This window comes from Nicotiana tomentosiformis, chromosome 1, assembly GCF_000390325.3.
Source record: "Nicotiana tomentosiformis chromosome 1, ASM39032v3, whole genome shotgun sequence".
Taxonomy (NCBI): domain Eukaryota; kingdom Viridiplantae; phylum Streptophyta; class Magnoliopsida; order Solanales; family Solanaceae; genus Nicotiana; species Nicotiana tomentosiformis.
In genome coordinates, this window is record NC_090812.1 from 115160789 (window position 1) to 115175531 (window position 14743).

The 14743-nt window shown below is 35.0% G+C and overlaps 1 protein-coding gene across 1 annotated transcript; it reads left to right on the plus strand.

Moving 5' to 3' along the window:
* The first annotated feature begins 12263 nt into the window (after positions 1-12263).
* LOC104097080 (pentatricopeptide repeat-containing protein At2g13600-like) lies at positions 12264-14354 on the plus strand. Its single transcript, XM_009603593.2, has one exon. It carries the CDS (start codon positions 12264-12266, stop codon positions 14352-14354), a length of 2091 nt encoding a protein of 696 aa, XP_009601888.1.
* Positions 14355-14743: the final 389 nt, after the last annotated feature.

Sequence of the window (14743 nt, forward strand, 5' to 3'; positions counted from 1 at the left end):
ACACTAGTTGTTGGTCTATTCGTCGGAGGCGAAACAAAACCACTATAATATAGCCAAATTTTCATGACATTTGCCATGACATATTATTCATTATAACAAATTTATGGTTCATGACATTTGCCATGACATAATATCCATTATAATAAATTTGTGAATCATGACATTTGCATGGCATAATATCCATTATTAGGCCAAGGATTTCTTGCTATAAATAGAGGAGTTTCTCCTCATTTGCAAACACACCAATTCAAGAGCTTTTCACTCTTGTATTCCTTTTTCCTCCTTTATTTCATTATAGAGTATTTTTTAAGAGAGTGAGTGTTGGGAAATACCTGTGTGAACCCTTTCTTTGGAGTGATCTTGTGAGGTGATTCTCTTGGGGTATTTGGGATTAATTAGAGTATTTACTCTAATTTTGTACTCTCTTTTGTACTCTTGTTGGTATAGTGAAATTACTCATCTCCGCTTGTGGACGTAGGTCACCTTGACCGAACCATGTTATATTTGTGTCTTGTTTATATTCTTTAATTGCCGTTATTATCAACTTCCATTGTCTTTGTTATTGTCATTATACCGTTGTTTGGCTAAATTCCGTACTACCCGGGTTCCCGATCCTAACAAATTGGTATCAGAGCCATATCTAACCTAGTTAGTTTAAATAGCCAAAATGACTCTAACAAGGTCTTATGTTGAGAAATTTGACCGAAGTGCAAACTTCGAAATGTGGAAATTAAAGATGGAAGCTATCCTAATTCAGGATGACTTAGATTTGGCACTGCAAGAAAAGGAGAAGATGCCGGATAAAATGACGGACGATGAGTTTGTCGTCATAGATAAAAAGGCAAAAACATATATTATTTTAAATCTTTCAAATGAGGTTTTGCGTGAAGTTGCAGCAGAAAGCTCAGCCAAAGGCATATGAGAAAAGCTTAAAACCCTATATATGAAAAGAACAGTAGAAAATAGGCTTTACCTAAAGCAAAAACTCTACACTTTTCGTATGGCTGAAGGTACCTCTATACTTACTCACCTTGATACTTTTGATTCTCTTCTTATGGATTTAAGTAACATAGATGCTGAAATCAAAGATGAGGATCAAGTTGTGTTATTGCTTGTTTCCTTACTCCAGTCATTTAAACATATAAGAGATACTATGCTTTATGGAAAGGATAATATCTCTTATAAAGATATCAAATCTATTTTGAAATCAAAAGAACAAATAGATAGAGATATTATTGGGGAAACTAGTGGGAACCAAGGGGAAGGCTTATTCATAAGAGGTAGATCCAATAAGAAAGATTCAAGTAGTGAGAAACCTAAATCAAGGTCAAAATCCAGATACAGAAATGTCATGTGCAAATATTGTCATAAGAAAGGTCACATTATTTCTGAATGCTTTAAATTAAAAAACAAAAAAAAGCATACAGAAAAGAAAAATGAGCACAAAAATACTAACATTGCCGAAGCAAGTGTAGTTGCTGGTGAGACTGAGGGAACTATTTTTTTAGCAACTAATACTAGTTTCAAATCTAACAATGAGTGGATTTTAGATTCGGGTTGTTCTTATCATATGTGTCCCAGTCAAGATTTATTTACCACATATGAATCTATTGGAGGTGGAGTTGTCTTGATGGGCAACAATGTTGCCTGGAAAGTTATTGGAAAAGGTAGAGTCTGAATCAAAATGCGCGATGATGTGGTGAGAACTCTCACCGATGTTAGACATGTTCCTGACTTGAAGAAAAATCTCATCTCTTTGGGCACTCTAGAATCTCTTGGGTGCAAGTACATAGGTGAAGGTGAAGTTCTGAAAATTTCTCATGGTGCTCTTGTGATCATGAAAGCACGCAGATCTGGTACGTTATATACTCTTTTGGGATCTACTGTTACAGGTGCTGTTGCAGTTTCAATATCAGATAAATCAGATTCTGACATCACTAAATTGTGGCATATGCGATTGGGGCATATGAGTGAGAAAGGTCTTTCCATTCTTAGTAAAAGAGGTCTCTTATGTGGCCAAAGTACCGAAAATATGGAGTTCTATGAACATTGTGTGTTCGGGAAGTAGAAAAGAGTCAGCTTCAAATCTCCAGTGATTCATAGAACAAAAGGTACTTTGGATTACATTCATTCAGATCTTTGGGGTCCTTCACGTACCCCATCAAAAGGTGGTGCCAGGTATATGTTAACTTTCATTGATGATTATTCAAGAAAAGTTTGGATTTATTTCCTGCAAAATAAAAGTGATGTTTTCTTAAATTTCAAACAATGGAAAGTTTTGATTGAGAAGCAAACAGGAAAACAGGTTAAGCGGCTTAGAACATATAATGACTTTGAATTTTGTAATGATGAATTCAACGAATTTTGCAAGAATGAAGGAATTACTCGACATCGTACTTTGAGAATGACACCTCAGCAAAATGGTGTGATAGAAAGGATGAATAGAACTCTTTTGGAAAGTGCTCGTTACATGATTTCAAATGCTGGGTTGACAAATGCCTTTTGGGCAGAAGCTATCTCTACAACTTGTTATATTGTCAACCGAGCTCCTTCTGCACCTTTGAACTTTAAGACTCTAGAGGAAATATGGTCAGGCACTCCTGCTAATTATTCTGATTTAAAGATATTTGGTTGCCCTGCATATATGCATTTAAATGATGGAAAATTAGAGCCAAGGGCTAAAAAGTACATTTTTCTTGGGTATGCATCTGGGGTGAAAGGATACCGACTATGGTATCCTGATCCCACAACACCAAAATTTATAATTAGCAGAGATGTAACCTTTGATGAATCATCTATGTTACATTCTAGAAAAGAGTCTTCTAGTTCTTGTAATACAGATAAAGGAAAGAGTACACAGAACCATGTGGAGATTGAGATTGGCATTCCTTCTGAGCCAAGCTCATCAACTTTGAAGCAAAATACAGTTGAGACTCCTGAAGTTGAGACAGAAGCTGAAATTCCTGAAGTTGAGACTCCTGAAGTTGAACCAGAAAAAGAGGAGTATTCTATAGCCAAACATAGACTAAGAAGAGAAGGTAAAACCATTAAGGTTTGGAGATTATGTTGCATTTGCTTTTTCAGTTGCACAGGAAACTGAAGAAATTGGAGAACCATCAAAATATTCAGAAGCAGTTTCTGGTGCTGACTCAGCCAAGTGGATGATTGCAATGAATGAAGAAATTGAGTCTCTCCACAAGAATGGTACTTGGTCTCTTGTAAAGCCGCCATCAGGAAAAAGAATTGTTGGTTGCAAATGGGTCTTCAAGAAAAAAAATGGCATTCCAGGGGTTGAAGATGCGAGGTATAAGGCACGATTAGTTGCAAAGGGCTATAGTCAGGTACAAGGAGTTAATTTTAATGATATTTTCTCACATGTTGTTAAACATAGCTTTATTCGTGTCTTGCTTGCCTTCATTGCCTTGTATGATTTGGAATTAGAACAACTTGATGTTAAGACAACTTTCTTACATGGCGAATTTGAGGAACAAATATACATGCATCAACCCGAAGGATTTGAAATTGAAGGAAAAGAAGATAATGTTTGCTTGTTGAAGAAATCCTTGTTCGGATTAAAGCAGTCTCCAAGACAATGGTATAAAAGGTTTGATTCCTTTATGTTGGGTCATGGTTATTCGAGGAGCATGTATGATAGTTGTGTTTACTTTCGGAAGTTAAATGATGGTTCATTTGTGTACTTATTATTATATGTTGATGACATGCTCATTGTTGCTAAGGATTTAATAAAAATTCACAATTTGAAAAGTCAGCTGAAAAGTGAATTCGAGATGAAAGATTTGGGAGTAGCTAAAAAAATCCTTGGCATGGAGATCAAAAGAGATCGAAAAGCCAACAGGCTATTTCTGACCCAGAAGAAGTACTTAAAGAAAGTCTTAGAGAGGTTTGGCATGAAAGATGCTAAACCAGTTAGTACCCCTCTTGCTGCTCATTTTAAGTTATCAGCTGCTCAGTCCCCGCAGTCAGAGGAAGAAGAGAGGTACATGGCACAGGTTCCTTATTCCAGTGCAGTCGGCAGTATTATGTATGCAATGGTTTGTACACGTCCAGATATTTCACAAGCAGTGAGCGTGGTAAGCCGATATATGGCTTGCCCTGGTAAAGCACATTGGCATGCTGTGAAATGGATTCTTAGATACTTGCGAGGTACTTCAAACACATGTTTGGAGTTTGGGAGAAATACTAACACTTTGGTTGATTTTGTAGACTCAGATTATGCAGGTGATCTTGACAAAAGAAGATCACTGACATGCTATGTATTTTGCATCGGGGGGTGCGCTATTAGTTAGAAAGCTACATTACAACATGTAGTAGCTTTATCTACTAACGAAGCAGAATATATGGCAGTGATCGAGGCGATCAAAGAAGCTTTATGGTTGAAGGGTCTATTTGCGGAACTCAGTTTACACCAAGGTGGTATTACCATTTTCTGTGATAGTCAAAGTGTCATTCACTTGACTAAAGATCAAATGTACCATGAGAGGACGAAGCACATTGATATAAAGTATTATTTCATCCGAGAAACCATTGCTGAAAGAAAATTCTCTGTTCAGAAGATCAACACTAGAGACAATCATGCTGACATGTTCACAAAACCTCTTCCAGTATCCAAGTTCAAGCTTTTCCTGAACTTGATTGGCATTTATGAAGAATGATTTTTCCCATTGGGGTTTTTGCGGAGAAGGTGGAGCAAATTTACTATAAGCCGAAATTAGGCCAAGGTGGAGATTTGTAATATGACCAAATTTTTATGACATTTGCCATGACATAATATCCATTATAACAAATTTGTGGTTCATGACATTTGCCATGACATAATATCCATTATAACAAATTTGTGGATCATGACATTTGCCATGACATAATATCCATTATTAGGCCAAGGATTTCTTGCTATAAATAGAGGAGTTTCTCCTCGTTTGCAAACACACCAATTCAAGAGCTTTTCACTCTTGTCTTCCTTTCTCCTCATTTATTTCATTATAGAGTATTTTGTAAGAGAGTGAGTTTTGGGAAATACTTGTGTGAACCCTTTCTTTGGAGTGATCTTGTGAGGGTATTCTCTTAGAGTATTTGGGATTAATCAGAGTATTTACTCTAATTTTGTACTCTCTTTTGTACTCTTTTTGATATAGTAAAATTACGCATCTCCGCTTGTGGACGTAGGTCACTTTGACCGAACCACGTTATATTTGTGTGTTCTTTATATTCTTTAATTGTCGTTATTATCAACTTCCATTGTATTTGTTATTGTCATTATACCATTTTTTGGCTAAATTCCGTACTACCCGAGTTCCCGATCCTAACAACCACTAATCTGACTATTTTTTGGCCAAAAGTATTTTTGGTAAAAAAAAAAAACACTTTTGGCCCCCCAAAAAAGAACGACCAATCATGAAACACGGGAGGTGTTTAATACCATCTTCCGGTCAAAAGAATTTCTTACCCGGTCTTCTATTTTTGCATATCAAAATCAAGAGTCAACAATATAATATTTGCAATCTCCATTTAATAATATTAGTATTCATAAGTCAGTATATTATATCAATTTGATGATTCGTGTATACTAGAAAAAAAATAGGGCAAGGAATATAGTTGTTTTATAGCTATAAACTACATAAAATAATGCTATTCTTCGATTTTCTGATAAGTATATATTATATATGTTTTTAGGTATATATTATATTAAATAAACAAATACTCTATTTATGGATATGACTTTTTGTTCAATATTTGTACAAATTATTAATATATATTGCAGGAAAATAAAAGAAAAAGAGAAGAAAGAAGAGTGTTCAAGCAGAGACATCAAAAAGGCCAAGGATGGCATCCTCAATCCAAGGATGTCATCCTCAATTCTAAGGATGTCATCCGTGGGAAAGAGGCATGTGGAACAAATTAATTCAAGAGTTAGGGATGTCATCCCCAATCCAAGGATGGCATCCCTAAGAATTTTACGAGCATAATTTCTTATTAATAGACATGACTTTTCCGTGGAAAAGGAGAACCCTTCTTGTGCAAAGGACTCCAACTTTAATATTGTCTTCGTTTTAGTTTTAAAAGTTATTTATTTTATCCTAGGAATAATATATTTCTATTTTATCTTTTTTCCATAATGGAGCAATTTTCCTTGGTTGGGATATTAAATGAAGCTATAAAAGTTTTATAATAATTATCTTAATTTTATTATCTTCTTATGTTGAGATTTTCTGTATCATCTTTATACACCAAAGTATTTGATATTGATTATATCTATTATTTTATATAATTATATTCACTTACCAAAATCTTTATCTTGTTATTTTATTTCTTATTCGGGAGAAAAGAAAGATTTAATAAACAAGTTTATTGATTTATCAACAGCTAATCGAAAGAGGCTTTTTCTCACTTGGTGCACTCAACTAAGATAATTCTTGTTTGAAACCATTACATTAATTGATTAACTACACTAATCGAAAGAGGTGTTATTAGTCAATTATTATTTAATATCACTAACTGTCAATAAATTAATAACACTAAGCGTGAGCGGTGCTATTTACATATTGTTGTTATGTGGAGTGATTTCTTAGAATATAGGTGGACATTCTTTAAACAAGGTCTCTGTTTCACTGTTAATCGATTGACTACACTAATCGAAAAAGGTGTTATTAATTGATTACTTTTATGTGATTTAGTTGAATTAGAAATGAGCAATCATTTCATTAAACAGAGAAATAAATAATACTAGAATCTTGATCTTATTATAATGGTTTTATCTTGTTGATTCACAATATCCCAACCTCTATCTTTTATTATAAAACTAAAATATTTATTGCTTTTATTTTACCTTTTTTTTCAACAACTCCCTCTTTACCAATTTGATCCTCTCAATTAGTGACAAAGAAAATAAAAATCTGTAGCCTATGTGGTTCTAATCTCCGTGGGATGATATCTTAAACTTTATTATAATTTGACATAGTACGAGCAGAAAATCATATACGCCCAGAGCTCGTCAAAATTTTGGTGTCGTTGCTCGTCAAAATCATATCCACTTCAGATTAATTGTCTTACTGCTACTTTGAGATTTTTCCCTCAACCTTTTCAAGTCTTTTGTTTTCTAGTACCTGAAAAGTGCTAGGGAGCAATATTAAAAAATATTATACAAAAAAAAGGGATCCTGAAGGTCAACTCATTCCACATATTTTCAAAATGAATTTCAACCAACCAAGTAAACTACTTGTTGAGTTAGTAAAAGAATATTGTCATAAGGCCATCACATGTGACTGTCGTGGAGGCAACCACCAAAGCTTTGAATGTCAAACAAGTAACACATTCTCCTATGTGGATTCTAGGAGAATGAATGACCTTGAAGAATTAATTAATAAAATCATTCAAAGGTCCCCTACTTGTGAATATTATGGTGAAAGTCACCTCATTCATGAATGTTAACTAGGTAATTCTTATTCTTTTGATTTATCTAATGAACAATCTAATGTTGTTTCTAGTTCTTACAGGCTTACTGATTCTAGTAAATATGACTGCAATCCGGAGTGCAACCAATATTCACAAGAGAATCAAAATATTGAGAGTGAATCACCTCGAGAGAGAATTTAAACTTTTAAAAAAGTTGTGCATAAGTTCATAGAAAATACCGATGAAAAATATGCACATAATCATAAAGCTATTACAAATCTAACAATAAAAGTAAATCAATTTGTAAGTATGGAAATCTCCTTAAATTTTTGTGGCAAGCTTTTAAATGAAACTACGTCTTGTGATGATGGACCAATTAATCAAAAAATTGAGCTTTGTGAGAAAACATCTACCACTCAGGGTGAAAATCCTGTTCCAATCGAGAAGGCTAAAAATAAAGGTTTGGTCGAATATAATTCAATAGGTGATGAATGCTTACTCCAATTTTCTTATTTACATAAATTGATTAAGTTAGAAGAAACTAAGAATAAAGAGGTCGTCATACGCACAAACCAAATTTTCAATGACCATCATTTTTCAATTTCTTTTAATTATTATGGCTTTGTGGATTTCATTATTGGAGACTTTCAGAAAAATACATGGAATGATCCTCGTAAAAATGCAAAATAGAGTTAAGGATTACCATGTACGAATATTTGCTCGCTCGAGACAAGCCCGAGAAAGAGCATGATGTGAGATTATTTTTTTTGGTGATGTTCTTGGCCAAGGTGATTTTCATGTGATGTTGTGATTTTCTTATGTTTATTTTTATACCTTGTGTAATTTGTCTTGTTGTTGGTAAATTGATAACAATATGATTTATGTTGAAATTGAGAGCATGTGGCTATTGCCAGGCGGATTATAAAATGAAATGTAGGTACGAGGTGCCGTGAGTAAATAATGGAGATATTGACACGTGAATTGTCAGTGCAGTTGTGATATAAAATGTGGGCATAAGGTGTTGTGATTAAATGATAATAATATTGGCACGTGAACTGTCCGTGCAGTTGTGATATGAAAAGTGGGCACGAGGTGCCGGAGAAATATGATGATTTAATTATGGGCACGAAGTGCCGTGAAAATATAAAAATAGGCTGAGACCCGTATTTACGAAAAATATAAAAATAGGTTGAGACCCGTATTTTTTATGATTATAAAATGAGGTGTAACATGGTGACTTTTTAATTGAAAGAATTATATTCAAAATATTTATTTGGAAGGATTTTTATTTAAAAAGAATTATATGAGAGAATTGTATTTGAAAGATATTTATTTGACAAAATTATTTTTGAAAAAGAGTTTTATTCGTAAGAATTATATGTGAACGATATTTAATGGAAGAACTTGATTTAATTGGGTGTACTTATATTTATGAATTTGTTGAACGATATTAATTGTGTTATTGTTGCCCTGTTATGTATATCACTGGTTGATTTGTGTTGCCTTTATTATTATTATTTGCTTTCTATTATTCTTGTATATCATATTGCACAGGTTTTTAGACTAGTGAGTGTCTTGACTGTACCTCGTCTCTATTCCACTGAGGTTAGTCTTGATACTTATTGGGTACCGATCGTGATGTACTAATACTACACTTCTGTATATTTTTGTGCAGATCCAGTATTGGAGATATCAGATTTAGGCAGAGTAAAGCGGGATCGTAAGGATTCAAAGTAGAGATGATTGGTCATCGCCGTCCCTTGGAGCCTTTTCATTTCATTGTACTGTTAATTTTTATCAAACATTATTGTATATTCGGTTCTCGTGATCATCCCATGTATTCAGTTAGAGTTTGTGACTCAGTACTACCCGTCTTGGGAGGTTGTATATTCATATTTGTTCCGCTGTTAGTTTTGATTACTTGTTAAATTTAAAAAAAATGGCTTCAAAATTTAATTAAAATCGGCTTACCTAATTTTAGAGACTAGGTGCCATCACGACGCCTATGGTGGAATTTTGGGTCGTGACAGATTCATTGATGAACTTACTTTCGGCATCAGGTTACAGATGGCTAAGGAGATCGGAGATGATATTTCTTTCCAGAGGGCCGTAGAGATTGCTAGACGGATCGAAACGATTCGTTGTCAGGGTAGAGAGGCGATATCTGAGAAGAGGCCTCGTCATTTGGTGGTTTCAGTGGTGCCTCGTCTGGAGGCAGAAGTCATTTTCCAACTTCGAATCATATACGCCTAGAGCTCTTCATTTTCCAACTTTGATCTGCTCCCTTCACACATCATGAAGTGTAATATAAAAACAAATATACTCTTGCTCTCACGAAAATTAGAATAGAAATATAATTATATTTCCTTCTTTTCTATCAAGGTTATGGTGATGATATCCCAACATCTTTGGGTTCCACTCCTCTTATCCTTTCGATTTTGTTTTTTAATCATAAATGGAAAAATTTACATTTTATCAAACCATGAGTGCGACTAACTTCCCATGAGGTAATTGTATAATTTTTCAAGGTGAGAGAGCTCATTTTTATTTTTATTAGAGATTCTATAAGGTGACTAGGAACACCAAAACGCAATTCTAAATGGCGATTCCGGTTTAATAAAATAATTCATTTTCAAAATGACATTTTAAATGAAAAAACTTTTTTAACTTAATCTATCACACGGGGGTTGGAGAAAAAAAGGAGCGTGACAACAATCACTATATTATACACACACATTGAAAGAATCTCGCACCTTAGTTTTTTAATTTATGTATAATATGTCACATTCGATTAACTAATATAGAACATAGAGAGAAATTATATTTTGGATTGATAAATATTACAAAGTAACAAAATATTTGAATAATTATTTTTAGAACTTCTAAATAGTTGATATAACCTCTCTTAGTAATAATTAATTATTTTTAGGCCAAATACCTATGTGGTCCTTAAACTTAGCTTCAGTTTTCTTTTTGATATTTCAACTAAGGTTAGTACATATTGAGCATTCTAACTTATTTGAGAGTGCATCGATTAAACACAAAGTATGACATGGCAAAAATAGGCGTTTCTCACTTTTTCTAAGCGCGTGAACCGGTACCAAAACCATATCTTTTATTTTTTTTAATTATTAAAAACATATTTTTTAAACCTGAAATGACCTCATGAAATAACACCGTGAATCACCAATACGTGAACCCAAAACGCCATAACCACCAGCTTCAATGTCTTCCTCTGTCCTTAAAAAAGCACAACTATCTTCAACAAATACAAAACATATATAGCTGCACCACCAACTTTACCAATATTCGACCATCGTCACACCTTACCTTCACTAAAAAATCTCATATACACAGAGAAAATCACCATTAACACAGATCAAGAACCTCCCTTTCAAATTTTTCAATTTCATCAAACATAAATAAATAAGTCAAAGGTACACACAACGATGTCAAACAATTCACATACTTTCCCTCAATAAAATTTATTGGAACTTGAATTTCTCTTAAATTTCAATTAAAAAACAAAATCTTAAATTTTTATCATCACAAAAAGCTCAAATTATAAAATAATTAAAACCCATAAAGGAAAAGGGGAAGAAAAAGGAAAAGTGAAAAAGAGAGAGAGAGAGATAAAGAAAATCCCCAAAAATTTGAGAATTCGTTTACGTTCTCAAAGGGAAAAAGAACCATAGATTTGGAAAAAAATTCAATATATTTGAGTGAGTCCTCTTGTCTTTCTCTATGTTTGCCTTGCCTAAGTATCAGATTGGTATCGTTCTCTAGTGGAGTTCTTCTATTAGGATGATTTTAGGTGGAAAGACATCATTGATGGTAGCTACAATCGAAAGTGACTGAGTGATTTTTATTTGTGGATGAAAATTGCATGATGATGAATGGTGAAGGAGGAGGAATTGGGAAGAAGAGGGCGGGGAGACGATGGAACTGCCTTGTTGAGGGGGGGATTTCTTTTTTTCTTAAGATTATTTGGACCCAAATGCGACGTGTCTTTGTCTTATTTGTTACTTTGCCACCTCATCCGCGTGTAACTAACACACACTTTATTTTTTTGACTGGTAGTAAATGAGTTGTTTAATAGGTACACTTTCAACTAAGTTTGAGTACTCAATAGGTACTGTCCTTAGTTGAAGTGTCAAAATGAAAACTGAAGCCAAATTAAGGGGTCATATAGGTATTTGACCTTATTTTAAATATTTTTTTTAAAGTTTAATACATAAAAAGGTAAAATATTTAGTCAAACCTAAAGATCTTTTAAGCCAAAGTCATAAATTGAGTTTTAAATTGTTTTGGTTTAAAATTAGTTAAATAAGCCAAAAAAATACTTTTAAGCTAAACCAAACGCCCTACTATTAAGAATCAATGATAGCATAGTTGAAAAGTTTAATTGTTTTTAACCCGGGAAAAAAATAATCTAATAGAGAAAAAAACAAGAGATTTTTAACCAAAATTGTCATTAAGTATAAGGGTAGGGTTAATAGCACTTTTGGTTCCTCGGTTATTAACGAAATTCCCTTGACTGAGTAAAAGAACGCTACCATTAGAAGCAGGGTTCATGTTGGAGACTCTTCTACCCAATCACACATATGAAAGAACCGTTAGTCCCCGCTTGTAATTATGTTAAATGGACTAAATCTGTTCTATTTTAGCAAATGTAGAGGACGATATATGGTCAAGTGTTTATTTAAAGGACAATAATGAACTTAGCCTCAAACCTAAGGAATAATTTTGATATAAATCACATCAAATTTAAAAATTCAAATTCTCTGTACTTAGAGTCTGCGATCATACACATCTGTGGGTTCCCAAATGCCTCCATGTACAACGACGCATGAATGAGTAGACATGCTTGGTTTATCAAGCTTGGCCTTGACACTAGTCCTGTTTACGCTACTAAGCTCATCGCTGACTATGTTATATCTGGAATCCCCAACTCCATTAGCATTGCCCACCAGGTGTTCGACCAAGTGCCTCAAAAAGACACACCCTTGTGGACCTCTATCATCTCAGCCTATGCTCGCTCCAAGAAACCCCACAAGGCCCTTCATCTCTTCTCCTGCATGCTCCATCAATCTCAATCCAATCCAGATGCTCAGCCCAATCACTTCGTCTTCACAGCTGTTGCTCGCGCCATTGCTTCTGCTCCACAGTACCTGTCTTTGGGACAAACCTTGCATGCCCACATCGTAAAGTCTGGATACATTCCTGGAAATATCATCGTTGAGACTGCCTTTGTAGATTTGTATGCCAAATGTGGGGTCGTTGAATGTGCCTGGAAATTGTTTGATGAAATGCCCCATAGAAATTTGGTGACCTGGAACGCTATGATTTCTGGGTATGTTCAGAATGGACATGAATGTCAAGGATTAGAGTTGTTTTATAGAATGAAGTGCAGAGAACTTTACGTGCCCGATGAGTACAGTGTTGCGACCATTTTATCTGGCTGTGCGTACGTACAAGATCTACTTTTGGGTGTGCAAGTTCATGGTTATGCATTTGTTAGTGGGTTTGAGTCGAGTTGTAGAAATTCGCTTGCTAACATGTACTTTTATTGCGGTAGACTTGCATCGGCTGAGAAAGTTTTTGTTGGATCGGAAATGAATCTTGTTTCGAAGCTTGTGAAGATAAGGGGTTATGTGTTTAATCACATGTATGCTGATGTCGTTAAGTACATTTTGTCAATGGAGAATGCTGTTGAAATTTTTGTTGCAGATCAGACTATTTTCGTGCCTCTGCTAACTACTTGTGCTAAGATGCATTTGCTCAATGTTGGGAAGCAAATCCATGGCCTCTTTATCACTTTGGTGGATTCATATAGCACTGCTGATTCATTAAAAGAGAGCAGAGTGATTATTAGTAGTGCACTCATGGACATGTACAGCAAGTGCAGTGATATTGGTAAAGCTCAAAATGTTTTTGAAAGTTGGCTACCTGAACAACACGTTCCACTGTGGAATTCATTGTTGTCTGGTTATATTCATAATGAACTCATTGAAGATGCTAAGGCACTCTTTGAGAATATGCCCGAGAAAACTATTGTTTCTTGGACTAGCATGATGACAGGGTATGTGCAAAAGGATTTGCCCCAAGAAGGCTTAAATTTATTGGCTAAGATGTATTCTGGAAAAGAAGGATCTATACTAGAAGGAAACTGCTTGACCTTTGTAGTGGCTCTTGAGGCATGTACTCATCTAACTGATTTGAACAAAGGAAAGCAAATACATGCGAAAATTATTAGAGCGTTACCAGATGCGTATGACAATGTGGCTGTTGGTACAGCTTTAGTTGATATGTATTCAAAATCAGGTAATTTGTGTTACACACTACGACTTTTTGATGCAATGGAAGAGAAAAATGTTGTTTCATGGACTTCTGCAATCATGGGATTTGCTGTTCATGGATTTGCCTCCCAAGCCCTTGAACTCTTTCAGCGTATGGTAAACATGGGGATTATGCCCAATGAAGTGACATTTATTGCAGTATTAGCTGCTTGTAGTCATTGTGGGTTGGTTGATGAAGGAATGCAATACTTTACGCAAATGAGGAAGCGATATGGTTTGATGCCCGAGGAAGAACATTATACATGTCTAATTGATTTATTAGGACGTAATGGAAGGCTTGAGGAAGCATGGAATTTGGTGGAGGGAATGGAAGAGAACTATCTAAGTGATGGGAGATCTACTGGTGCCATTTGGGCCGCACTTCTAGGGGCCTGTCAGTTGCATGGAAACGTCGAAATTGGAAAGAAGGTAGCTGGAAAGATGATGGAAAGGGAGAAACAGATTTCTACTGCTTTCGTTGCGCTATCTAATGTTTATGCAGCGGCTGGGATGTGGAATGAAGTGTATGGAGTGAGAGAGAGTTGGAGAAAAGAAGGTCATGCCGATGGAGAGCCTGGTCTTAGCCGTATATGTGCACAACCTTAGTTGATACATAGTTCTTAAAGTTCTTAGACAGTTTTTGTTGTCCTTTTATTTAATTGGTGAGGCATTAGTGTTTTACAATGAGCAAAATTATTTCGAGGTGCAACATTTCCTTGTAAAATGCGAAAACCTGTGGGTGCTTCCTTTTGGATTATTTGCACGGTATGGTTTTCCTGAGGCCACTTAAATTATGCCCCCCTGTAGTTCAGTGTGCTAAATTTTGGATTTAAAAGTTATCTAGCTCATTGGTGTAACAGGGCGCTGAATTTAAGGAGTGTCCTCAAGAAGGGCCATTTGTGCAAATGCCCCTTCCTTTTTATGACTTGTTCGAGTTCTGCTTACATGTTGATGGGCTCCTTGAAGCTTGTCCCAGGCGTTTAAGTGGGGGAAGT

Excerpts from the sequence above, each read along its gene's own strand:
- LOC104097080 (XM_009603593.2), top strand. The coding sequence starts at position 12,264 with ATGAGTAGACATGCTTGGTTTATCAAGCTTGGCCTTGACACTAGTCCT.